We start from the raw sequence: 27,010 nt of genomic DNA on the forward strand, positions 1-27,010 counted from the left end.
AAGCACGATGCAGTTTTGTACCTACGAACCATCGAATCTGATATCTATATTTTAAGCTTCTTAGCGTTTTTTAACTATATGATATAACGCATCAAAATGCCCGACTTCACGAAATTACCCACGGGATAAATGGAAAAATGTTTAGTTACGCACTTGGCTGGGTTGCATGTGGTTCTCTTCATCCGGGGAGAGGTGGAGTCGCAAGGTGATGATGTCATATCAGATGAGCCAACCGGTGTTCAACTGATGGTGCGTTCAGTTGATTTGGGAAACTATAAACTTCTTATGAAAAGTAATCATACCGTGTACCAAATGTACCAGGTTTTCATGCTTTTGGAGGAAACGGGAGAAATTGACATGGGCCAATCATTTTTGAACGTGGCGATACATTCAAAGACTTGAGTAATATTGAGCGTATGACTGAAGCAAGCAGAAGACTTATTACAATACAACTTTATGTACACTTTGAAATGTGGTCAACACACACAGGCAAGGTTGGCAAAGCGTCTCTGCTCCTTTTCGAGGCAGCGTTACTCTAGAAAAATACACCTCCCAACCCAGACCGTCAAAGTTTCTTTGGGCCAAAGCATTTCTTCCTTTTGAGTCTAATTCAAGCACAAATGTTCAGCGCCCTCTGCCGGTTGGATCAGCGCATTTCAGTCTCGGCGTGTCGTGGGGTTCCTCAAACAGAACGAAAATGTCCAAGGCCCGTAGGCTGACACCAGCATGCGCATGCTTTTGCTTTCTCGGTGCTCGAGAAAACCAGCGCACCCGAACGCAACTGGGTAGCCTTTGTGTGGCAACATAAAATGCAAGGCACGCACACACATACAAATACTGTCCATTCTTTACACACAAGGCACTCTGTGGAAAGATTTGGAGCAGTGTGTGCATGCATGCACATGATATATGAATATACACTTTGTGTGCATCCATACAGCATATATGAGCATATTACAGCACGTGTGTGCATGTACACATGCATTTGTGTACATTCTGGAAACACGGTGCTCCTCCAACAGGTTCAAAGGCATTCAAAACCTCACGCTTTGGGGGTGGGGAGGGGCCGATGGTATTAAAAATCTTTGTCACCAATAACACTGTACAGGTGCGTCTGTCTGCTCTGCAGTTGAACGGGTTGCCGCCGCAGTAAGCGTCCTTCCCATGTACCCCATAGTTTATTGCGGGCGCAGTGTGGGGTGAATTGGCATGGCGTGCATCCGCGGCTACTTGACGCAGAGCAGGCCGCCCACGTTGGCCACAAAGTCGTCAAGGCTCTTTAGGAAAGCCATCTTCTGCTTACGCTCCATGGCCGGCGGCGTGCTGCTGGCCGTCAAGCTGTTGAAGGCGGCCACCAGCCGGCCGTAGATGACGGCGTCGCGCTGCGACGACAGCAGTGACTCCACCAGATCCGAGTACTCCGCCTGGAGCGACGTAACGTAACAACGTCATGAATAGTAACACAAAATGTAGTCACTCTTACTTTCATCGCCTTACTCACGATACCGCATCCTGATATGACATCACAAAGAGCGATATGCATACATTCTTGATAGGCGACCGATTGCATCATTAGTATTGCGGTACGTTGCCAATGATATAGTTTGTCTTGCGATACTTGGCTGATCCTATCATGAGCACAGTATCCTAATACCTGGCCATCACATTGTTAATATTTTGATACTTGTCCGATTCTATCATCACTATCTTGATACTTGATTATCATTACTATCGCAATACTTTGCCAATGATATAGTTTCGCGATACTTGGCTGATCGTAAAGTCCGTATTTTGATACTTTGCAGATTATACCTGTTGCTATCTCGATACTTGGCCAATCAATAGTATCACAACTTACTTTGTTAGAGGTAATAGAGTAGATGACAGTATTTGGATACTGAGGCTAACACTATAATTGGATAAAGACACTGACATTATCACAGTACTTAGCTAACAATATCATTAGCATCACATTTGTTGATCATAAAGATTAATAATAGCAGCTAATTTACCATCTAAAATACCAGAAGAGATTGTATCAATACTGTATCTGGACTTATCTCAAGTCAATTTTATAGACGAGTGAAATCTGACCTGGTGCAGACAAACAAGCGTGTAAAGCGCTTCTCCCGCCGCTACTGTCATCTCCGTGTTGTGTTTCTGCAGCACCAACATGTCAAACACCAGCTGCAACACACAGCAAGCGTTAACAAACGGCACGGGCGCATGGCGTGCGTGCGTTCATGCGTATAACCTTGAGAAAGTGCCGCGTGGCCATGAATAGGGGCGTGTCCTTCTCCTGGTTTTTGGCGCACTGCTCGGCCAATGGCGACAAGGCTTCCAAACACAACTGACTGATCTCCGAACCCATACTGAACGCAGGCGTTAAAGATGTCCACTTGAAGAAGGAAAGGCCACAAAGCAAATACATTTTTCTTTGCTACCATTTGAAACTCCAGCGAGAGGATACGAGGTCATGCCCAGCTCTAGCGAGAACATGAGGCTCTTGAAGAGATCCTCAGGTAGCTGCGGTATCTTCTCGGGGAAGATCTCGCATATGAAAGTGATGAGCTTGTAGTACTGGTTGCATAGCGACGGGAACTGCAGAGCACCAAAAAAGCAAAGACGTCACTCAGCTATTTTCCAAAAAGGCCTATTAAGAGAGAAAAAAAAATGTGTATCTAACCTTGAGAAGGTCCTGCGACATGAGGGGAAGAACGATGTTGACGCCGTACAGGACCACGTCGGCGGCGGACACCGGACGACTGGACGCCGGCGTGCCCTGGTCTTGGCTACGAAATACCTCGTCTGGAAGGAAGCGACGCGTGGACACGTTGGACCAGTTTCAACATCAAAAATGAGACAAAGGCAAATATCCACACGCAACCTTTCCTTTCAAGTTCAAACCCTTATGGAAGAAGACACAAGCATCCATAGGCAACTCCCAAAGGAACATGACATTAAACACCCGGGAGACGGGCGTGTTTAGGCACACCGCCCTCTTCATTGTAAACCTTGTAAACATCAGAGACTGTGACAAAAGAAGGGCATTTTTCCTGACATCAAACAAAAAGAATGACTGACGCACAATTCCCGAAACATCAGCAAAAAAAAAAAAAAAAAAAAGACAGACATACTATACCTATTTTGGTAGCATGAGTTTGAACAATAAAAGGTGTATATAGACACTCAACTCCCTCACAACTTGTGTGGTAGACAAACAAATTTCTTAGTTTCATGTGTTGTAACGCCACAGAAAATGACATTTTATATACATACATACATACACACTTTTTTTTTCAAACTGGCCAAAACATTGAGGGGGTATGTGAGATTTTAACTGGGTTTCTGAAAGTATCAGAAAGTCTAATGGAATGCTGTGACAGGTAAGGTTTCTTTTCAAATTAAGAGAAAATGAATTGGAAGATGAGGCAATTTATTATTTTGTGTCAAAGTGACTCCTTAGCAAAAAGTTTTCATTATTATGTTAAACAAAACAGATGATGTTAAACCACTTATCGTCTGGAGCTAAATACATTTTGCTAGACCGCTAAATGTAGTCCCAAGATTTAGTAGATCAGAGATGGATTATTTGTCTTATTTTCCATCTACGAATGCTTTGCACTGATTAGGGAGGCCTTGGCTGACAAAAGGTATATCGCTGGGAAAAAATGTTAAGGAACCACTGATGTTGTACACAATCTACTCAGAGGACACAAAACTTGTGTGACTCGAGATTGGACATTTCGGCAGGCGTGTGTGTGGCACCTGTGTCGCTGAAGTCTATAAACTCTTTGGACAGCAGGTTGGTGAGCAGCTCCATGATGAGCAGAAGGTCTTGGTATTGGTCCTCCTCGGCCGCGGCGTCGTTCCGCTTCCTGCTCTGGTTGTTTTTGGAGTAAACCTGCAGCAGCGTCAGGCAGGCCTCGTACAGCTTCATCGACTTGTTCTGCACGCCACGCCAGTTGGGGTTACTTCCGGTCGCCGCTTCAACTCCCGCTTGTGCGCAGGCGGCGGTTACCAACCTCTCCCAGGTAGCAGATCTGCTTGTGGGCCACTTCCACAAAAACCTCGATGATGAGGTTGATGGTCTCAGGCGTGTTGCTGTACACCTGAAAAGAAGAATTAGAAATAAGCTGGGCTAAACACGCACGGAAGGTCCCGCCCGCACGCCCGCCCGCGGCCGTCCGAACCTCCATGAGTCCGATGCAGCTGGACAGAAAGTCCATGAGGAAGGAGAAGAGCGAGGCCACATTGTCGATCTGCGTGGCCTCGGCGATGCCGCACAGGGCCTCCAGCGTGGCCACGATTTCCCGCTTGACCGCCTCCTCCTGGCTGATCTGAGCAAAATTCTCCTGGTTGATCAGGTTGAGGAAGCGCTGCTGCAGAGGGTGCAGCACCTGAAAGTAGTCAAGCAAAAAATGAAGACTCGAGAACCACTTTTGCTGCACTTCTAGACGACACTTATTTTAAAGATGCAATTTAAATTTCATTTCTATTGCACTATCCTTTATTTTTAAAACAACAGAACCATCTAGAGTAGAAAAATATCAAAGTGCTCGATGAGACTTTGTTTTCCCATCGCTAAAAGCAAACGCAGAGCAAAAAAGGTAAAGAAAAAAAGGATAACGACATCCATACATCACAATTTCAAAATTTAAAGCAAATAATTATCGTTTTTTTTGCTCATGAAAAAGTACAAGCAAAGTTAATAAATTAATGAAGTAAAAAACATTTTAAATTAAGTTACAATAAATAAAAACAAAAAGGCTTTTAAAAAAAATATATAAACAAGCTCAAATTACAATTAACACTTTAAAATGAGAAGATAACAATAAACAATAAAACATACCCTCATAAATCATGAAAAACGAATGAGAAAAATAAGTTAACATTGTTTTCCTCCCACTAGTGTCAAATAAATGCAGTTGCAAATTTATGGTACAAATGAACGGGTGTAAAAATTAAACCAATGAGATCTAATCTAGAAAACAACACAAGTCAAAAAAAAAAAAAAAAAAAAAAAAAACAAGCATATTTTGAGCCCTTTTAATAAACTTTTTGTTGTTGTTGTTTGATGAAAAAATGTGCTGCCCGTGCACCCAGTGTACTCGAGCAGCACCGGCTTCAGCGTTCCTTTCTTTCTTGCAAGCAAATGATAAAGTAGACAGTTGGAGGCGCTCCATGCTGTCAGACCCGTTCATCTCCAACTCGACGCGGCAGCTGCCGACTCCCCTGTAGAAATTACACGCCCCCCCCCCCCCTTTTTTTTAACTACCACTAGCCAATTAGGACAAAAGACCTCCGGGATGCTGCTGACAAGGATCAAGTTCTATTACGAAGCCCATCCGGGAGGACGGGATACGTTCGATGCACAGAGCTTTTGACGGCTCACCGCGCTCCCATTGGCTGAGTCGTTACAGCCTTCGAGGGAACAAGAGATAAACACAATTCCAATGCCTTTGGGGATTCAACTATCAGGGGGGGCGAGGAAGCCTAATATTAGATTGAACAATGTGCTCAAGTAATCCCACATGAGCGGAGCATCAGGCAGCTCATGATGGAGGCACATGTGTGTGTGTGTGTGTACATGTATTAATGCTGTGCTTGTTTTTAACCAAGACAAAAAATTAATGGTGATAAACCCCATTTAAACATTGAATGACAATGACAGACATTTTTTGCTATGTAAAAATGCAGAGTAATTCTCAGATGATACCAGTATTTAATCCCCCATACCATGATACTAGGACTTTAGATAAACTAAATTCTCCCCCCCAAAAATAATGACAGATCATATATATATATATATATATATATATATATATATATATATATATATATATATATATATATATATATATATATATATATATATATATGTGTGTGTGTGTGTGTGTGTGTGTGTGTGTATAAAAAGTTAAAATTAAAAATACCAATAAGCAACAAATAAAAATACAAATCAAAGTATGAAAAAAAAAAAAAAAAAAAAAAAAAAAAAAAAAGAGTACATGTTTGTTCTTTGTTCTGTACATGTATTACGGGTGCGTTACCTCAGCCCAGTACTGCTGCTTGGTGTCCGAGTCCATTTGGGCGAAACCCCCCAGCACCAGAGCCTTCATGAGGGTCCTCTGCACCGAGCTGGACAGCAAGTGCAGCGGCGGACTGCGGCCGGCGAACTGCTTGGCCAGGTTCCACCAGCTCTCGCACTGCACCACCATGTTGGCCCTGAGCAGAAAAGGGGTGTAATCGCGAGGACGTGGTCTTTTAACTCCGCCCCCCGGTCCGGCCACTCACCTTTCCCGCCGCTCCACCAGCGTCACCAGAAGCTCCACCGTGTCGTTGGCCAGCTCGGCCTCCGAGCTCCACACAGACAGGTTGGTGATGACTTTCTCTAGCAGGTACCCCACCATCCACTGGGCGCCCTCCGTATCTGAGCCAAACGCCGTGCTGAACGCCACGCTCACCTGAGAAGAACAGGTGAGGGGATGGAAAAGAGAAAAAAAGTGAGTCTAAAGCTAAATCCTTCCATTAATGTAAACCAGTGGTTCTCAATCTTTTTTTCAGAAATGTACCATGTGTGATTTTTTTTTTTTTTTGCCATGTATCCCCCTCACCAATTCCACATAAGTTAAATTTAATGTCCACGTCCGAAAGAATTGTTTGAAGTTGTATTAAAAACATTAAAAAAATAACATTAAATTGGATTTGCTGATAGCAGCACTCACCCTGTTAAAATCTCACATACAGACTGAAGTGCCTTTACGTAGCGTGGCCGGAGGTTTTTTTTTTTTTTTGCCACTTTACATGAGACATCTAGCCTTTAAAGGAGGTGCATGCATGTGGTTGTGTGAGTCACCTGCTGATAGAGCTTCTCATCCATAAGCAGGTAGGTCTTGGCCCAGCGTCTCAGGAACCAAACGATGTCTCTACCCATCTGAGGACTCAGCAGCTGCGTCAAACTGGCTCTGCTGGCCCTGGATTCCACCTCGGACGTCCTCAAAACGGCCGACAGCAACCTAACATGTGCAAACACTTGGATAAAGTCTACCGTATCGGAAAAGAAGACAAGAGAAGGCCTTGGTCGAACTACCTGATGACTGGATCTGTGCGGTCGAAGCCTGGGATTGACGAGGCCCTCTCGCCCGGGGAGCCTAAGATCTGAAGCGTGGTGTTCATGTCCACTTCCGTCGAGCGCTTGACTGAGAACTCCATCACCTCGGAGGGGATCAGCGGCGTCTCGCCTTGGGGGTCGTCTGCCAGGAGATACCCTAAGAAGAGCACGCAATGGTGATGACCCCACAGCATTTGGAGCTAAACACTCAGTAAGATAAATCTGGCTGACCTGAGACCAGAATGAGCCAGTGGATGTCCTCGTAGAGGTCGTCCAGTACTTTGCGGTCCACTGATGTCAGGTCCGACGAGGACATCAGGTGCTGCTGAGTCCTTTGGAGTTGACCGTGGAGTCGAGTCACGCGGTCTTCTAGGAGGCTGCCACCGACAACAAACATTACATTCAACTTCGATACATGTGTTAAGGAAGGGGGGGGGGGGCACACTATTCTTTTGGTATGGCAGGATTTTGGAGCATTTGAGCTCATTCGGGTGTCTTTGTAAGTCATATAAAAATAATAATAAAACATACGCACACGCACACGCACACACACACAAATGTCAACAAAATTGAAAAATTACTGAAAACACCACATAGAAAAAAGTTAAAATACACTTTTTAAACAATAAAAAGTTCTATAACATTACGAAATACACAAAATCTGAAAAATAATACACCAAAATAAAATCAAGAAAAACAAGGCTGACCTAACATTAGAAATAGATATGTTCAAAACCACTTTTTCCCCCAGCCTTATACTAGTACAACTCTGAGAACACCAGTAATTTTGCTACACTTCTCCACTAAAAAAAAAAAAAAAAATGCGCTCATTTACTTTGTGAGGAGGGGGATGCAGTGGTCTGAGGCCACCCGGCCCAGAGTCCCAATGCTGGACAGCTGATCGGAGAACAGCTCTCTGTCATCTTCTTGGAGTTCATTGATCTCTTCGTCATCGTGGGATGATACTCCATTCACAGACTGAGGAAAAAGAAGCGGAGGAGGTGAGTGTTTGTTAGGACTTGAGTTTAGTTCGTTATACAAGCCTCCGGGACGGAATCTGACCAGATTGCGCGTGCCGTCGGGTGCGGCCAGGTGACACTGGATGTAGGCATTAAAGACCTGCACGGCGGGCTGGATGAAGCAGCCACGAGGGAAATGCTCTTCATCCTGCACCAGTGTCAGCCAAGACTCCAGCAGCCTGTCGTATGCCTCCATGTACACCATGTCGTCCTTGTCTAGCTGTTAAGACACAAACGGTGGGCTTCAATCACAACGTAGAAATCAAAATGTATCGGATATCTTTTCGTAGGCCTCCTCGCGATAAACACGCCTACCAAATTTCATCCTGCTGGGTGAAACAAGCCACGAGGTGCTTGTATTTCTAAAATGCAACAGTTGCTCACCACTTCCTCCAGGGCAGCGCTGCGCCCAAAGGAGCAGGTGAGCAGCGTGAGGCAGTTGATGAAGGAAGTGAAAAGCTCGCTGGGCAGAGCCGTTAATACGCTCCTGGGGAACATGGTGATCAGGTTGAAAATGATGTTCGAGATGCCTACCGCCTCAGAGTCCTCTATCTCGATCCTAGGCAAAAAACAAACAAACAAACAAACAAAAAGTGGTATAGCGGTCCCGTTCAAATGGATCTTTGACGTACATAATTGTCAATGGCAGTGAATGTGTGAAATTTTTTTTTCCACTTTTGCTCCTAAAAGTAACATGTCTTTTCTGAGTGCAGTTTTGTCAATAGTAACTTTTTTTTTTAATTTTGCATCAAATTCCTTGTATTTTTTAATGTTTAACAAGTTTTAAGCTATCCAGTTAAAATGGATCTTTAACTCTCTCAAGCGTTATTTAAAAGGCAACCAGCTGATCACATCTTCCATAGCTATCGCAAACAACCCTCCCATCAAATGGTCACAATTAATTACTACAGTGCTCAATAAGCTTGCTGCTGTTATTTAAAACGAAATGCGTATCCTAGAAAGATCGGTGTACATAATCTGATTTATCTGCGCTACTTGCACTATTTTTACACTTGTAATACAGTATGTCTGTGGTGGTTAACTATCTTTTTTTTACACCACTATAAATGACTGTAGGCATTGTTGCCACTTGTTGAAAGTCGTGTTTTGAGCCATAGGCGGCGATACAATGCTAAGCTTTGTCCTCGTCACCTTGACTAAAAGGCACCTGGAAATGTGCCAGGCCACCTCAAAATGGCAGATAAAAACTATAAATAAGTTGTGAGTCAACACAATGCGGTGGGTTGGCGTGCAAATCCATCCACTTTCAAGCGTCACAGGGGAAACTGCGTGAAAATGGGACTTCAGTGCAGCTGTGGAAAGTCGCCGCGGGATGAGTCGAGCTCGATTCTGAGAAATTTACATGGTTTAGGGTTCAACTGGGAAGCTGACCATGGTGTGGCCTCAGCCTGCACAATGGAAACCACCTTTTTGAAAAAAAAAAGATAAATGAAATTATACACATTAAAAAAAAACTATATATAATGAACAGCAGCCGTCTGTAACATCAAAAATCCCGCGAAGTCCAACAAACGTCCACTCCTGACAACAATTTCCTCCTCGCTAAAAAGTGACATTCCGGGTCAAACATGGCATGGAAAAAAAAAAAAAGGCCAAAGTGTGAACAGAAGTGCTCAATCAGCGCGGATTAGCCGTCCAGCTACGCTACGCGTGGTTTTCCGATGAGGCAACTGGAAAAAGAAAAGAAAAGAAGAAAAAAAATAGCCTCCAAGAATAGCTGATTACAGATGGCCACGCCAGATTGTGTGGATGTGGAAGAGGGATGAAAGGGCTGGTGGAGACCTCCGTCCGTTCACTGAATGTCAGCAAATTACACAGAAGAGGGAGACCTCTTTGAATTTAGAATGGAATCTTACGAGACCGTAAGACATAACAAACCATGCATGCGGCATTTCAGCAAAGAGACTCATTGCTGCATATTTGGATGGGATTCAATCATATTTTCATTAAATTAGATGTGTTCAATCAGAAAGAGATCACGTACTGAATAATTGTTTTAAATTTTATTTAGATATTTCAATTTAGCATTGTAAATGTTTGTTATTGTAACAAATGATTTCTAATATTTTTTTTAAATAAAAAGTTTTTAAAACGTAGAAACAAAAATGCAATTTACCAAAATTTTTTTTTTAAATTATATATGTTGGAACTAATTTCAATACCATGATTTTTTTTTGCTAAAGTTTATCCTACCGCTTAATCTTAACATATTTTAACAGCTTATGTTAGTCTCTTTCTACTAGTCGTATTTATTGATTTTATGATGCATTTATTATGTAGTCATAATATTAATATTTATAATAATATATTATTCATGTGTTTTGTACGGTGACCTTTACTGACAGAAAGGAACCTTGAAAAAAATTATTATTATTATTGTTACAATTATCATGAGCAAATAGTCATATTGATATCAGGCTGAAAAAAGTGTTTAAAAAAGGGTACATGCATTAAAATTTTGCTGCAAGCTTTGAATGGATGATTTTTTAAAAATCTGTTTAATGTTTTTTCTGAGAAATGTTGGACACACACTGGCGATTATATTTGAGTTTTATCATGCAGTGTCTACTGACCCATTGATCATGCTGAGCAAGCCCTCGACCAGGTGGGCCAGGTAGGAGATCTGGGCGCTCTCATCGGGGAAGATTGGCCCGTGCATGGAGGCCAACTGGGCCAGGCACTGCAGAGAGTCCTGGGCCATGTCTGAGTCCTCGCGAATCTTCCTGTGGACCTAGACAAGAGATTTTATTTATTTATTTATTTATTTATTTATTTATTTATTTTAAATAAAGGGACACCCAAGATAACTCTAACCTTTTTTTAACTGGCAATTTAGTCATAATTTGTAAATAAAAATGGCACAAAAGGTTATTTTAATGTTTAAAATTAATGTTTCCAATTTAAGCACTAGTTTGTCGAAAAGCATGCCATTAAAAATGTAGAAAACTTCCTGTCTCGTCCTCAGATGACTTTAGGGGTGAATGCCCCCAAATACAATCATACATAGACTCAGACACTTCCTTTTTACATAAACACCATTATCCAAGGTCAGGAGCAACACTTGCTTTGTATTTCATTCGTATTAATAGTAGTAGTAGTACGTTGCCTCATGCTTTGAATAAACCATAAATCCTTATTTAAATTAGTTTTAGTGCAAACGGAGACTGAGTACAGTATTGGACATGAACTATATTTTTTAGATCGTATTAGCTGAAACAAACAAACAAACAAAAACGTTTGTTGCACAATCAAAAAACAGTGCAGCTTGAATAAAATTGTTAAAAAAAAACAAGAGCAGAGTGTATGACAATTCATATCACGATTGTGTGATTGCAGGAAGTCCCCAAATGTAATCGCTATATTTACATGCGATGTACATTTTAAAGGAGGGATGTGCAATAAATATTATGTACTCAATTAATTTGTCATTATAAAAACCAAACATTTGGGGAAAAAAAGCTGCCTTAAATTGTGAAACTGATGTTTTGCAAATGTGGAGGGTGGAATGCTGGACGAGTGGTTTATAAGACGTTTACAACTAACCACTCATTCCGTGGCAACCATTTTCCAACCCTCCTTTGCAATAACACTTGAAAAAAATATATAAATATAGATAAATAATTAAGAATAAATGCCTTGACTTATTAAAGTTACATAGAAATACATTTTTGAAACTGTTTTGTGAGCGTAATTGTGAGATTAAGCAAATTGCACACCAGCCATGAATGTTAAGTTTAAGTTAAAACATTTAAAATCAGTAAACATATCATTGTCTAAATATTTTCCAATCAAACCTTTAAATACAGAAAATGCTTGTTGGGTTTATTACTTCAATCAAAATCACCTCGAACCTTAATTGTCCAGAATCTTTGGGTCAAACTGCTCAGCCATATTATAAATGTTGCGTTTATAAATGTTGAGTTCTACCCGACCCAAACAAGAAAAATGGTCTCGACTTGTGTGCGTGTGTGTGTGTGTGTGTGTGTGTGGCGGGGAGGGTGGGAATATTTCTTTGGGATTGAATGAGTAAAAAATGAATCTGGCAAACGCAACCTGAATTAATTTAACACAGCTAACATAGCTTGAAAAATAATATCCATTTTAGGGTTAATGGCTGTTAAAATGTGAGTTTTCGGTCCAAGCGCATGCTCGAGCACAAGTGTAAAAGTTCCTGCCTCACCCTCAGATGACTTTAGGCGCTTAATCGCTCTTCCTCACTCAGACACCAACACAGTGAGGTCTCTTGAAAGCCTACAGGCAGCCTCAATCAAACCCAGAGTGGAAAAACATCCCGATGATATCTCGGTCATGGCCACCTCGGCAACATGTGTTTCCACTACGAAGCGCACATCTGGACCAAGGCCGCCTCCCCAGACTTAACGTCCATTCTGGTGGCGCGAGGCTCCAAGTTCCCGTATTCCCTTTACGACCAAGATGCTAACGCGCCGTAGCAGCTGTGGCGACACGCTCCTGCCGCTGATGCTTCCACGATGTGAAGTCATCGGGTGGAGGGAGGCGGGAGAGGAGGAGGGAGGGAGGGTACAAGGCAGCTGCGCTAGCGAATGATGTGTGCCATACCGCTCATGTCTGACTATTGTTAGCATGTATACGTGTGTATGTGAGTGTCAGAAAAATACCTCCGCAAGGAACCTAACAATGGACGCAAATTAATCAATGAACAGCCGAGCCCCGGAAGGGCTGTTTGTGTCGTTGTCAAGGTAACTAATTCCGCGTTAACGCTGTGTTGGCGGAACGTAGGAAATCCCCTCCAACCTAGACCCCGAGGCGATCATTTATTTACTAGAAAGACCACAATGTGATGTTTCGACATGATTAACGGTCTCACAATGAGAGGTGTGAAAATCTAAGGCAATCGAAATTTTCAAATACTAACGGAAGGCAAAGAACAAAAACAAATGACCGCAATGTGCGGAAGGCCCCGCTACGGTCGATTCAAAATGAAATGTGCATTTTCAGATCGGAGCTCCTACCAATTTCCGTGTAGCCAAGTAAAACTGGCTTAAGGGTTGGATCCCCAACAGATCCGGAGACAATTTTTGGGGTTGCAGGTGTTCAACATAAACAACATTTGATAGCACAAAAGAAGAGAACGGCTTTTATGATAGGGATAACAAAAGGGAGGCTGGTAGTTAAAGGAGGAGAGAGTGGAGATGAGGATGCTATTTATAGAAGGAGACAAAGCCTGGCTGGTGTGTGTTCCCCCTGAGGCTCATCTTTCCCAACGATTGTCTGGCATCAACACTTTGCTCGCAGCCTATTGTCTTTCCATCGCAACACATGGTGACTGACGTGCCCTTGCTTGAACTTGGAGATGTGTCGCTACGTAAAAGAAAGAATTGAAATTTACTGTAGGTCTATAGGTCGCATTGGGGAAAGGGCCAGATTAACTGGTAATAAAGCCAATCGTTGAGCAGCCTCCACAGCGGGTTTCACTTATGACTTTTGGTAGGTGTGTCTGTAACGATTAAATCCACAAAAATGTCCCAAGACACATGGCTGAAATTTTGCTTCAAAGCTTAGGCCTCTGATGTTTTTCTAATCGTAAATATGAAATTGGATGGTTTTTTTTTTTAAATCCTGCTTCCCAAAGTCTGTTTCAACGGTTACGGATTGAGGAGGAAGAACGTCCATCCCAGCTGCCTCCCCCCCCGGGCAATAAGGCAAAAAATAATGTGTGGATTTTCACCAAACACTCAAGATGGTTACAATTTTAATCCATTTTAAAAACAAAAAGATTTTTAAAATGACAAATTAATCAAATTGATTTATTGGCACACTTATTTTGCCCAATTCCAGGGAGTTCCTTTAGATATGAACTGCCAAGATTTGGGAGGGTCAAATTGCATCCAAATTTGATGTGGTCTGAGCCATGTGACCATCTTGTCATAAAGATTAGATGTTGGCAAACACGCTGTCTGTAGAGGGTTATGCCATGGGAAACATAAAAAATAATGAAGATAAATTGATAATTGATTGATTAATTGTGCATGAACACAAACACCAGCATGGAGACGAGCATCCATTTTCTGGAGTGAAACGACGGAACCTCAAGAAAAACAAACATTGCCGAAGGGGCGTGCATAGGAAAGTCACATGGTCTAAGCCAAAAAGGGGCGCCATTGAGCCTCAAAATGTATTCTGGGAAATTATACCACATCCTCTGGTGTGGTTTACAGTTTGGGTAAACTCCTCCTCATTGACCCCCTCAAAACCCCCCCAAAGCATTTCAAGTTCATGTGATTTTCTGCTGGCTTTATCACAACCCTCATCACGCACGCATGCGCACACGCACAGACAAACACACACACACACACACACACACACACACACACACACACCTGCTGCCTTGTCTACGAAAGAGACGGGAGCAGTCTATTACATTAAGAGAAACACACATCATGGAGACACTGCACACGCCACCGTAGTCTCCCTCGGGGCCGACATGACCCCCACTCCCCCAACCAAACACACACGCTCACTTATTCAGACACACATGCACAGTTGGACAGCTGAGCATCTACAACAACAAACATTGGCGCTACTAGAAATACCAGATTGGCAGACGAGGCCGAAACCCGATACATGTTAGCACAAGTTAGCATTGCTAGAATTCTGGACCTTCAGGGTTTTGGGTTGATTAGCTGCATAGCTTGTTTGATCACTTATTATTCAGGTCTGGCCTAGCAGCGGGGTTGTACTTATTTAAAGATTATTTTGGGCAGCATAAATCTAGTGAAGTCATAGTATCCAACACAAAAAGCTAACCAGAGTTGTCTGCTTTCTGCCACAGCCGAGGCAAACAATTTCTCCGGCAGGCTGTTTAAGCAGTAAACGAGTAAGGTCTGGATCAGTCTACCTAAACTGGTTGTGATGAACGATTAACTCAATCTAACCTCAAAAGATTGACAATGTTGAAAAACAAGCCTGCTAAATAATAGAACCAACAACATTGTTGGGTCTGAGTCAGTCTAACCAACGTGGTTCTTAAGATCACAAATTCCATCAAATTTCACATTATTGATAAAAAAGTTTATACATAACCTATTTATTAGAGCCACACTAAATTCCTACCACAGCTTGTTTAGGCACCAACCTGGTGAGTCTGATTCAGTCCACTAAACCTAATAGCGACGAACATCTGTTTCATTAAACTTCCCATGATTGGCAATGAGAAAACAATGTAAGTAAATAATAGAAGCCTTATTCAATTTCTACTAGTCTATTCAACCAGCAAACAAGATGTGTCTGAATCAATATGCACTACAATGACAATAGGTTTAAAAATGGAAAACCTCACGCTTTTAGTTTCTACCGCAGCCCAACCAAAGCATGAGAAACTTCACACTTTGGTTCCACCAAAGCCCATCTAGGCAAAAAACAATTGGGTTTGAATTGGTTTGCCTTCTGATATTAGTTGTGTAAAAAGTATAGATATTAACAGATAAATTAACAAGCATGGTGTACTTTTTAATTCAATCATGGTCCATTTAGGAAGGTTTAAGTCTGGCATACAACTAAAACATGCCAGCAACACTAGACCAAGTTCCAAACGTGGGTAAAAACTTTAGAAACACCTTGTCATTCATTTGGAGGAAGTCTAAAGAAATGTTTGTGTTCATCAGCACAAGTAATTAAGATGAAGAGGAAAAGGAAGTGATGTACTCACCGTGAAGAAGAGGTCCATGACTCTGGTGTCCAGCAGCGCCTCCCTCCAGGTTTCGGTGGGCTTGAGCGTGACGTTCTGCGCCGCCTCAAACATGGCGATGTAGTGGCGCCCCAGTGACCCGCCGCCCGTTAAGGCCAACAGCAGCATAGTGTCGCGTAAACGCTTCCTCTTTCAATCCCACCCAACCCCTCCTCTGCCTCCTCGGGAGGCGAGCCCGATACAAATGTGCAGAAAGGATCAGCCTCCGGGCTCCTTCAACACTGGGACACGCCCCCCCGTGCCACTCAGCCAATCAAGTTGTTCCCCGCTTGCTTCTTCACACCCTGCTCATGTCCATGTCTAACCGAGGCTTCTTGAGCAGACTAAGCAATGCAAACAGGGAATATCATTCAAAACAGGTTCAAAATATTCAACTCCCCACATTCCAGTGTTAAAACATCTAAAGGTTGAAAAACCTTATTTTAAAATGTGTATAAGTTGATGGACATTTGGCCATGAAAAGCGCAGGCAAAAATGTATCCGCATTTTGTAAGTATTTGTTGAAGTTAATATTTTTTATGATAATACAGCACATTAATATTTCTACACATATATTTTAGGTAAAGTCATAAAAGTTACTTAAGGAAAAAACTTATAAGTGGACATATGACTGAGCATAAATAGTTTAGGCTTTAATAAAAAAAACAAATACAAAAATAAATAAAAACACTAATGAAAGTATACAAATTATTTTAGTCATATATTGATGTTGACAACAGTAAGCCGACCATGCAAGGAATGGAAAATTGACCATAATTTGTACATATAATTTAAATAAAATACTTACATAAGGTATTAGTCATTTCCACATAATTAAATATTTCAAAAACATACCAAAAGACCAAATCAAAACAACTGACCATAAATAGGCTATTCTATATTAAAACGTATACATATTATCCAGCTTGATCCAAACATGCACGTGGATGGAAAACGGACCCAAAATTTGATATAAAATTTAAATACCAAGCTTACATAATGTATATTAGTCATTTTATACTATATATACTCAATTTAAAAAAATCCTAATGACAACCCTTTGAAATTTTGTAAAAAAATCATATATAACTGTGATTGGCTGGCAAATAGTTCGAGGTGCTGGGATAGGCACCAGCAAGCCCACTGCTTGTGAAAAGCGTTTAAGAAGACGGGAGCATGGATGGATGAAAATCATGTATAATAGTGATAATACAAGTATTTAAAAAATAACTTTAAATAATAACATTTATAAATGTAACAAATATTAACATACAACATGAAGCTTAGATGAAAGCCACAGTAGCTCCAAATAAAAATAAAGTGTCAACTTCCTGTCAATCAAAGTGTCAGTAGTGCCACCGAGCCATTTTGTCAGCGGTCACCCATGCTGAGATTCCGCACGCATCGCTTGACAAACTAGCAAGCGCAGGAATGCGTCATCAAAGCCGAGCGGCGGGCGGCAGAGGGCGGCCGGGTCGCTGGGGCATTCCAGCCGCCGCCGCCGCCCACGCCCTGCGCCGCACCGCACGCCGCAATGCACTTTGAGCCCACAAGTTGGCACCTGTCAAACACCGAGCGCGGGGGTAAAAATAGCCGCGGTGGAGGCGAGGGGACCTTGCAGTGAACTTTGGTGAGGAGGGACGGAATGAGGGCAATGGAAAGAAGCGCTGTCCAGGAGAAGACACAAGAATGCTATTTGCTTTAGTCCAGTCCCCTGGGAGGCAGCGAAGTGGCAACAGGGGTCCGACAAGGCCTCGAGAGAGCTCAAGAATGCTAAGTACATTGGCAGACAGTCTGACCTGTTAAAAGAAGACAGCGCCGCAATTTTCCGCCTCTGGAGGTAATAATAAAGCTATAATAGAGGTGGGACACTACCGCATTGAACAATTCCTCAAAAGGATTTTCCCGTGATTCTGTTGAACAGGAATGGGGGTTGCTAAGTCGACCCCGCAATTTTACAGCTTTGGCGGAGCATCAAAGCGGTAAATACATTCCTGTAAAACTAAAAGGAATGTTTCTGGCTTTTACTTGTATGGCACAGACACGAAATGAGGGTGGCAACGTCCACCCAGCACATTTCCAGTTTCGGGGGTAGTATCAGAGGAGTAACAAAGGCGGGACGCCACCGATTCACGGAAGCTAATTCTACATGCTTGGACACTGATTAAAACAGCTCAAAACAACTTAAAAACAACACTGTGATCCTTTTAATCATTACTAAATGAGGGTGGGAGAGTCGACCCAGCAAATTTCTGGCTAGAGGTAATGTCGATGAAGAAACACAATATGTCATTCCAAAGATGTACAGTGGCTACTTCTAAATGGCATAAAAGTGTTAAGTTTTCCCCCATAAAAGCAACACTGACAAGCAATGGGGGAAGCAAAAGTCGACCCTGCAATTTTACGGCTTTGGAGATAGCACAGAAGTTGTAAATAGATGCCTGTGAGAGTAAATGATATTTTCCTGGCTTTTTCTTATACAAACATCACTGACAACATGAGGTGGCAAATTCAACAGCAAATTTCCAGCTTCAAAGGTATTACCAGAGAATTAGACGTGGGATACCACCAATGTACGACAGCTCCTTCTAAATGGCCTGAAACAACGTGGCGTTCCCCCTGATGCTGTTTTGTAAAAATTAAAAACAGCACTGACAAAGAAAAGGGGAGTCAAACTTGATCTCACAATTTTAAGGTGTGGGGATGATCAAAGCTATAAATTGATGTCTGTAAAAGTAAAGATTCCTGGCTTTTTCTTGTATAAATGCTACTGACATGAAATAGGGTGGCAAAGTCAACACCGCACCTGTGCAGTTCGCCTCTGCTGTGCACAGTCTGCATTTACATGTTACACTTTACTTTGACATGCTGTTTCGTATAAAATCAACAGAATTGTCTGTAAAGTTTACCCAGCAATTTTACAGCTTTGGATGTCGGATCAGAGCCCAAACAGGGGCGAGAAGCCACTTGTGTATTTTATCTGTCACCCCAGACACATTCCTGAATGTCGGGTTGCTGTGTTGCCTTGTGAGTGCACACAGCTAAGGTGATATTCTGTCCTGGCTTGGTTCTTTGCAGACGGCACAGGCGAAAAAAATCTGCGTCGTTTTGTGCTCTTGCTCAGCAGTTAAATTGCTTGTCAGGACCCCCCCCCACCCCCCTCCTTTTTCATTCCTAACTGCTTCTATTGCAGCTTTTCCATAAATTACTTTCTTCATACGTTCCCCCACCTGTTGCTTTGACTTAACATTTACAGACCGCACATTTGTTTTCATGTGTACTAGCATTTTTGGGAAATTCCGGAGTTGGGAAAAAATACTTTTTTAAAAATAACTCGCGTACGTGTGGACTTAAGCCCAAATGCATTCCTTGTGCGTGTGTGTCCTTAAAGGATAAGCATCACTTTAAAACGAAGCTACCAGTTACTTCTCCCTTCTTGTCAAACGACACAAAATGGATCGTGTGTGTGCGTGTTTGTGTATATGTGTGTCACGCACATGTTTATCAAATGACGAACGTCCGCGAGGGGAGTGACGAGGACATGTGGCGGCGCTTTGCTGGCTTTTTAAAAGGCATCACCTGCTGCTGTTTCAAGCCCACAGGCTCCTAATAGCTGCAGTGCCGCCTCACTTTTACACAAAAATACACACACACACACACACACACACACACACACACGCACTCACGCACACAGCTAAATGCAGGTCAACAAGTGAAGAGGTCCACACACACACCATTAACGTGTTACGAGCTCCTTCACACATAAACACAACTACATTAACAGCACAGTGAACTTTTCAACACAGGTACACTCAAACCTAGACATGATGTACCCGTGGATTTTTTTCTTTTTTTTTTTTTTTTATCTTTGGATTATTTCTAGTCATCATGTTATTTTCTATATAGTGCTTGGTGGTGGTAACAAGCAGAGCGACTATGAATTACAAATTAGTACATTGGGTGTGTACAAGTGGAAATTTTGTTTTTTAAACTTTGTGGATTAGTTTATTTCTATTGTGCAAGGTGGTGGTTATCATGAATAACTGACATGCAGGCTCGGGGAGAACATGCAAACTCCACATGAGGCCGGAGAGAGCTGGAATTGAACTGGGGGCGGACGTGCTAACCACTGTTCCACTTAACCACTCGTTTCTTGACAGTTTTCTGCCCTTGTAAGTCTTGTAACCACGGAAACGAAGAGAGCCCCATACAAACAACTTCTAACATTTAGCAAAGCGCTAACGGCCCCGAGACATTCTATCCGTGCTGAATACGAAAAGGAGCTAAACGGCGAGCAGCTGGACCTCTTCATACGATTGCGCTCATTGTGTCCTCATTGCCTCTGCAAATAGCCAACAAACAGATTAGCTCTCTAATCCGCGCGGCCTTGCTGCGTTTGTGCGGCTAACGGATTAGCGAGCTTCTACTGTATCCTCTATTCATTACCCTTGATCCCGGCGGCCGCCTCACCGTCGCACGGCACTATGCTAAGGCGCGTGCTGGGGTTTAAGGGACGCATCCCGCCTTAAATCCCGCCATGTGGAATAACAATCCGGCACCCGTCTCCCGTTGTCGTCGGCTCCCCTAAAGCTTTGTCTCCAATCATACAGCTGTCAGTGGGCAAGGAAGGACAATGTCTTGACGGGAGCTCTAGAATTACACTGCTAACTATGGTCCACAAACTCAGATGCAGATTTAAAAAAACAATAATAAACTCTGTAACTGAGTCATTTCTTCTTCTAATTATTACCCATGTGTAAATATGGAAGGTGGCAGTTGTTTTAATCTAAAGGTGTAGGGTCTAAAAGAATACTAAATACTAATGTAATCCATTACTTTAGTAATTAAAAAAAGTATATTAATAATTCACTACTTCAGTAACTGATGACTATGTACTTTAGGTAGTTATTAATGACTGAGTAAGTACTAGTGTAATTGGTTATGTTAGCATTTCAGTACCTCAAGCAAGTGATTACTTTTAGTACTTTTATATAAAACGATTGATTATTTCAGTAATTTAGTACCATGTAATTATGTAGTACTTGATTACCAAAAGTAATCAATTACTGATTGTGTTTCCTTTTTTATACTGGTAAAAGTGTGGAATATAGTGATGCCTGGAGATACAACCCAACAAAAACATTTTTCCAGATAAGCTGATTTTTCGCTTTGACTAGCCAAATACACAAATCCACAACTGCAATATTGATCAGAATGCCAAGCTTAGATTTGTGATTTGTGGGGGTGCATTAAAGTAAATTATTGTAAAGAAATTCTTTAGCATGACTTCCAGTTTAAACAACTGAAGAGTTGAACAAAAGCGACAGCAACACCAGCATATAGACTATTAAGAAATTCTCACAGATATAGAGTATATTCTTCATCTTCAATGCAGGAGAACTAACACCACTGCAGTTTACTGAGGGGCTTCGACAGCCTTCATGTATAATCCGTATAGAGTGTCTATACAGTATTCGACTTTTGTCAAGTGGCGATCAGAAGGCAGTTGAGTATCTACTTCACTGACACAAAATCTGGAAAAATATTTTCATACATTATTTTAGGTCAATCCTATGTCAAGAATAAATGCTAAAAAGTTCCTTTTTTTTATGGTTTCTGTCCGACAAAGATCATCCTGTCTTTGTTTAGACTAAAGCAAATGACGATTCTCTTCTTATGACCCCATCAACCCCCAAGGCTAACACTAATAACTATCCAAGAATAGCTCCCTGTGAGGCTTGATTTGGGGGGGGGCTTCATTACCTGGTAAGTCTTGAGGGACCCAAAGCGACAGCGTTACGCTTTCATACCAAACGAGCGTGCATTCCTGTCTGCTACAAAGCAGATGGCAGGCTGACAGATAGCAAAAATGTGGGCCGCGTGGCGCAGGGACAGGACGGCATCTGTCACTTGACCGCCGCCCTATTAGAAGTCTCGAGTCAAGCCCGGTGGCGAGTGACACTCTAGGGAGCGTGGACAGACATGCTGCCCGCTTGAAGAGCCCCCACTCGCCCGTCTCAGCGGACAGGGAAAAGTTACTGCTGTTTGAAAGGTGGCGGCTGTCGGCAATTACGGCGGCGGTCCCATAAAATGCTCATATATGCCCAGGCGGCAACACTCATCAGTGTCATTAGCAAGGACCTTATACAAGGAAGTTGCTTGCTGACTTATAACACCAGCAATTAACTCATTCACTGCCAATGACGGTTGCAAATATCAAAAATCCATTTTAGCTGAGTTTGGAATGAAAGTTCCAAACGTTTCTAGTAGGACTCGATCAACAAGGATTTTTTTGATCCAATTACACACATACACATACATATACACATATATATACACACATATACATATACACATATATACACACATATATATATATATATATATATATATATATATATATATATATATATATATATATATATATATATATATATATATATATATATATATATATATATATATATATATATATATATATATATATATATATATATATATATATATATATATATATATATATATATATATATATATATGGGGGGGTGTTTCTCAAGAAGGAAGTTGTGGCAATCCATCTAACTATCATAAGGAATCCGAGTGTGACAGGGAATATGTTTCTCTTACCTAGAAAAAAAATGACCATGGATGCAGACACACATGCGGATGACTTTCAAAGTTTGTCTTTAGAAAGACACACAAATGCGCGCCTTACATACCAAGGGGAGCCTGGAAAAAGGGGGGCAGGGTCTCAGGAATGATGTGCGTACACACGCACATCATTCACATACACACTCACGCGCACACACCCACAACGTGGACACCTCTTTGAAAGTGATCCAGATCCCTTCAGATACCAGGCTGGTTAGGATTTAGGATTTGTGCTCTCAACATGAAGCCAGCTGCACAGACAACACATGTGCATACTAGAGATGGACGACCAAGTGACCAACATGTCTACATTGCCGGCCAGCATGCAGGCATGCCCTAAATACGTATATAGAAATATAAGGTTTGTGAACAGTTTTACCCTTCATTACAAAAAAAAAAGATAGGAAATGTTGTCATCCAAAATGAAGAGAAAATAAGACTTAACTATTATTGTTCTCAAAGTACTGTATAAAAAAGGCATATTCTCTGTTGGGGTGTAAATGTGTGTGTGTAAATATATAAAGAATAATATATTTTTATGTTAAAAAAATCCAAACAATTAATAAAAAGTACATACATTTGCTTAGATTCATTTATATTAGTATTATTTTAACCAGAACCAAAAACAAAAGTAATTTTGTTTCTCTATATGTATTATAGCCCAATGTTATTTCACTGCACGATATCTCATAGATTTGTACCCCTTGTTATTGACTTGAAACCTATGCATCGTAACCTAATACTGTGCCTAAATTCTGACTTTAAAGGTGACTAAGGAAAGGATATGATTGGGCGGCAAGAAGTTCCAGCTGAGAACCTGATTGGCCAAAGCCAAGTAGCGCTGGAAGACGCAAGACATCTGAGCGTTAAGGTTTTCGCGCCGGCTGAACTCCTGCAGGACCTCCATGGTCATGGCAAAGATCTGACGAAGACCATCCTCCTGAAAAAAATCGTTATTACTACACAATCATCTATACAATACAAACATGAGTGCTTTTGCTCCACTTGTGGCTAAATTTGTAAATTGCAATCATACATGCCTCACATTGGAAACAATTTATATATATATATATATATATATATATATATATATATATATAGTAATTAAAAAACTGTCATTTGTTTGACTGCTGCCCAACAATTTATTTTTGATGATGCAGTTGATTTTTTTCGAGGGCTCTGTAAACAAATCGAGTTTTTATTTTATTTTTAACGTAAGGGCAAGGTGATAACCTGAAAAAGGCGTTTGCAGCTTCCGTGGAACTCCATGCTGAGCCCGATGCTGCTAGTCTTGTTGGAGCTGGAGAACTCGCTGAGTAACGCCGTCAAAATAGAACATGCCAACGTTTGCTGCACAAAGCCAGCAAAGCGGTTAACATTAATGTTGTGCTGCCACCTAGAGGCCACCATGACGGGAGCATTGGACGTGCTGTCTTACCACGTTGGGGTTCCCGCTAGCGATGAGCTGTCCCACCTCCAGGAAGATACTTTTGCAGCTCACAGTTTTGTCCAGGGTGCCACGCTTAACGATGACGGCCATTGCCAACAGCATCTGCTCGCGCACATACTTCTGCAAGCTAAAACGAAAAAAAAAAACGCTAACATTTCTCTATACTTTTTCATTAGCTTAACTCCGGTTTTATTTCCACTATCATCATGTCTCACTTCCCATTTTTCCACTTTGCTACATTCAGAAAATGTCCACCTCCATCTTTATTATCACCTTAAAAAGAAACCTCACCACCTGTATTTCCACCTGGAACGTCTGAGGCTTGCAGCTAATAGGTTAACACTGTGATGTGAGGTTTTTACTTATCCTAACTTGGGTCTGTGTAGCACGTATGTAAGCAGGAAGGCTCGAAGGGACTCGATGCTGTTCTTTTCCAGCAGGATCCACTCCCTCACCACAGCCTCCATGATGGCTGTGGCAGCCTGGAACAGCACATAGTCCACCTTGCTGCTCTCTGAAATGTAAGCAGCGCACTCGCGTCACATACTAATAACTTGCATGACAAAACGACAACAACATGCTCATTATTATATTATTGTAAAATACAAATCCAGCAACATAACTTCTAACTACTGGAAAAGTCTAAATAGGTGGAATATCCCTTGAAGATAACATCTGTAACCACTCACCTAGGATGTGTTTACAAATGGCGAAGGGCGACTTGGACTTCCTGAAGGAGAGAAAGACATGCTCGGCCTGTTGGCGTTGCTCTGTGCTCACCATGGAAGGCGGTGCCTGAAAATAGCAAAGCAAGAAATCTGTTTTAAATGGTGAGAAAAAAAAAGCTACAAGGTTTTTGTAACATCAGGAGAATAACACTGGAATTCTTTAGAAGTTAGAAAGGCATTATTTTTGCAAGCATCGCCAATATTTTTTTTCAAGAGTAATCCGATTTTCTTTTCATCTGAAAAAAGTAGTTCTCAGATTATTTATCAAAAAGGTTTTCAAGATTAAATGCTGATGTCTTGCAGTAAAAAGTAAAATATGTAACACAAACCTGAACTTGAGCAGTTCTTTTATTTCCCACTACTTGAAGCATGCACAAATGGTACCAGTACCAAACTGAAACGACATTTATCTAAAACACATCTAGTTATTTTTTTCCCTGAAAAAAAATCGGATTTATAGTGCAGTATAATATCTAGAGGTTCTAACATTTTCTTAACTACAATACCAGTTTAATAAATATCATCTTGTGAGATTACAAAGATTACATAATTAAGATTACAGTGACCTTTTTGCTTCAGAAGAAGACTAGTCTTATATCTTTACAATAATTCTGCAACATTATACATCCAAATACTCGCACAACTGAGACATTTTCTGAACAAAAATATTACAACTTTATTCTGGTAGTATTGAGAGTTAAGTTCTAGAAAAAAAATATCACAATATTCTTGCAGAAAAAATATCACTGATAAATAGGACTTGTTTCTTTTTTGGGGGGCGTAGTTAGCTTGTGGAGTTACAATGCTAGTTAGGGGTCTCGTTTATTTAGCTAGGAATGTGGCTACTAGGTTAGCTTTGGGGTTACTATGCGAATATCTGTAGGGGCTGTACATTGGTAAATTGGAGGGGGCTATTTCTTCACGAGTGAATACCATCTGTTCTTGTGGAAGATTCTGAGGACCACGGCAGTTAGCTATGGGATGCTCCAGAAAACCAAAGGGAGCTGCTAGATGATTAACCCAGTAATGAAGTGACTTGACTTCGCCTTTGGAAGCGACTTCACTCTTCTGATTGTTGGAGGAAAGTACTGGATGCTGTTTCGGTAGATAGGAGGCAACTTAGATGCTAACGTGGCCATCGACATAAAAAGTGAACGTTCCTAAGGTCAGCCGGTTACAGCTCGGCGGGTCTTAGACGAGAGGCGGCCGAATGTCGAGGCCAGAATTCGGGATGGGTAAAGAGAGAAGAAAACGCTTGGCCACGCATCGCCGCCGTTCCCGCTCAGGTACAAAGTCTAGCCACGAGAACGCGGCGATGGTAAACCATGGAGACTCTTCTCGCCTAAGTGCGTTAGGGTTATAATAGCGTCACGTCGGTCACGAGAAAAGCTTGTCACGTCTCACCATTAAAACTTTGGCAGCGCTTTCCAGCTGTGTGATGACTTCTGCCGCACCGAGCGCCGCCATCATGGATGCCGGGCCCTCGAAGATGACGTAACTCCACAAGGCATTATGGGTAGCTCACTTCAGCTAGACACGCTCACAATTTATGTCAACAAAACGCTCCAAAAACAGCAACTGCGTTTATAAACCGCTGTTTCGAAACCACTATTATTTTACAGAATGTTCTAAAAATAGATAAATATATTTTAAAAATCGTGTTAAAAACATAAGCCATTGACGCGTTTGGGCCAAAAACCAAACACGTTTTGTTTAAGACGTTCTCAAATCAGAATTACATACATACAAGTTGTGCAAAACTACACATTATTTGTAATTTGTTTTAAACACATGTTTCAGCATTCTAAAAATATTATCGAAAATCAGTGATGGTTATTTTTAGGTAATATGTTTAAAATCACACCAATAATTTTATGGAACATCAAGTCCTTATCACTGTTTGGCAAGTTACTTCAAAACTGTAATGCATAATTTATTACTTTATTACTGTCATTTCAAAGTTATCAGTTAGATTACAGTATTGCTGTATTTGAAATGTAATGCATTACACTACCATTGCATTCATTTTCGATTACTCTCACCACCATAACTGGAAATATAGATTTGGCATTTTAAATGTAGCTCATTACGCTTAATAAAGGTTGGCTTAAGCATAAAACCAGTACAAATCTGTATTGTAAGTCTTTAAAGACAAAATACAATTTTTTTCTTTTGTAACATATTACTCCTAACACTGGTCCGTGTGATTATTAGGTCAATATAATGAACAGAAAGTGGAAAAAAAAAGAGAATAAAATAAATAAAACACATTTCAAATAGATTAATTACTGTACATTATATTAATATGAAAAAGTAGAATGT

At 41.4% G+C, this 27,010-nt stretch overlaps 1 protein-coding gene across 1 annotated transcript; it reads right to left on the minus strand.

Moving 5' to 3' along the window:
* Positions 1–434: 434 nt before the first annotated feature.
* Positions 435–26,161, minus strand: xpo4 (exportin 4). Its single transcript, XM_088415795.1, has 24 exons — positions 26,093–26,161; positions 24,650–24,755; positions 24,333–24,474; positions 23,949–24,087; positions 23,744–23,860; positions 23,297–23,450; positions 15,842–15,954; positions 10,728–10,885; positions 8,518–8,692; positions 8,177–8,353; positions 7,950–8,092; positions 7,346–7,491; positions 7,094–7,271; positions 6,860–7,019; positions 6,298–6,467; positions 6,054–6,228; positions 4,194–4,400; positions 4,026–4,112; positions 3,769–3,949; positions 2,687–2,808; positions 2,471–2,601; positions 2,255–2,372; positions 2,095–2,187; positions 435–1,424 (listed from the first exon to the last, which is right to left on the minus strand). Exons 1-24 carry the CDS (start codon positions 26,156–26,158, stop codon positions 1,227–1,229), a joined length of 3,456 nt encoding a protein of 1,151 aa, XP_088271921.1. The 5' UTR covers positions 26,159–26,161; the 3' UTR covers positions 435–1,226.
* Positions 26,162–27,010: the final 849 nt, after the last annotated feature.

This window comes from Hippichthys cyanospilos, chromosome 5 (genome assembly GCF_059441005.1).
Source record: "Hippichthys cyanospilos isolate Australia breed blue-spotted pipefish chromosome 5, RoL_Hcya_1.0, whole genome shotgun sequence".
In the NCBI taxonomy this organism is placed as follows: domain Eukaryota; kingdom Metazoa; phylum Chordata; class Actinopteri; order Syngnathiformes; family Syngnathidae; genus Hippichthys; species Hippichthys cyanospilos.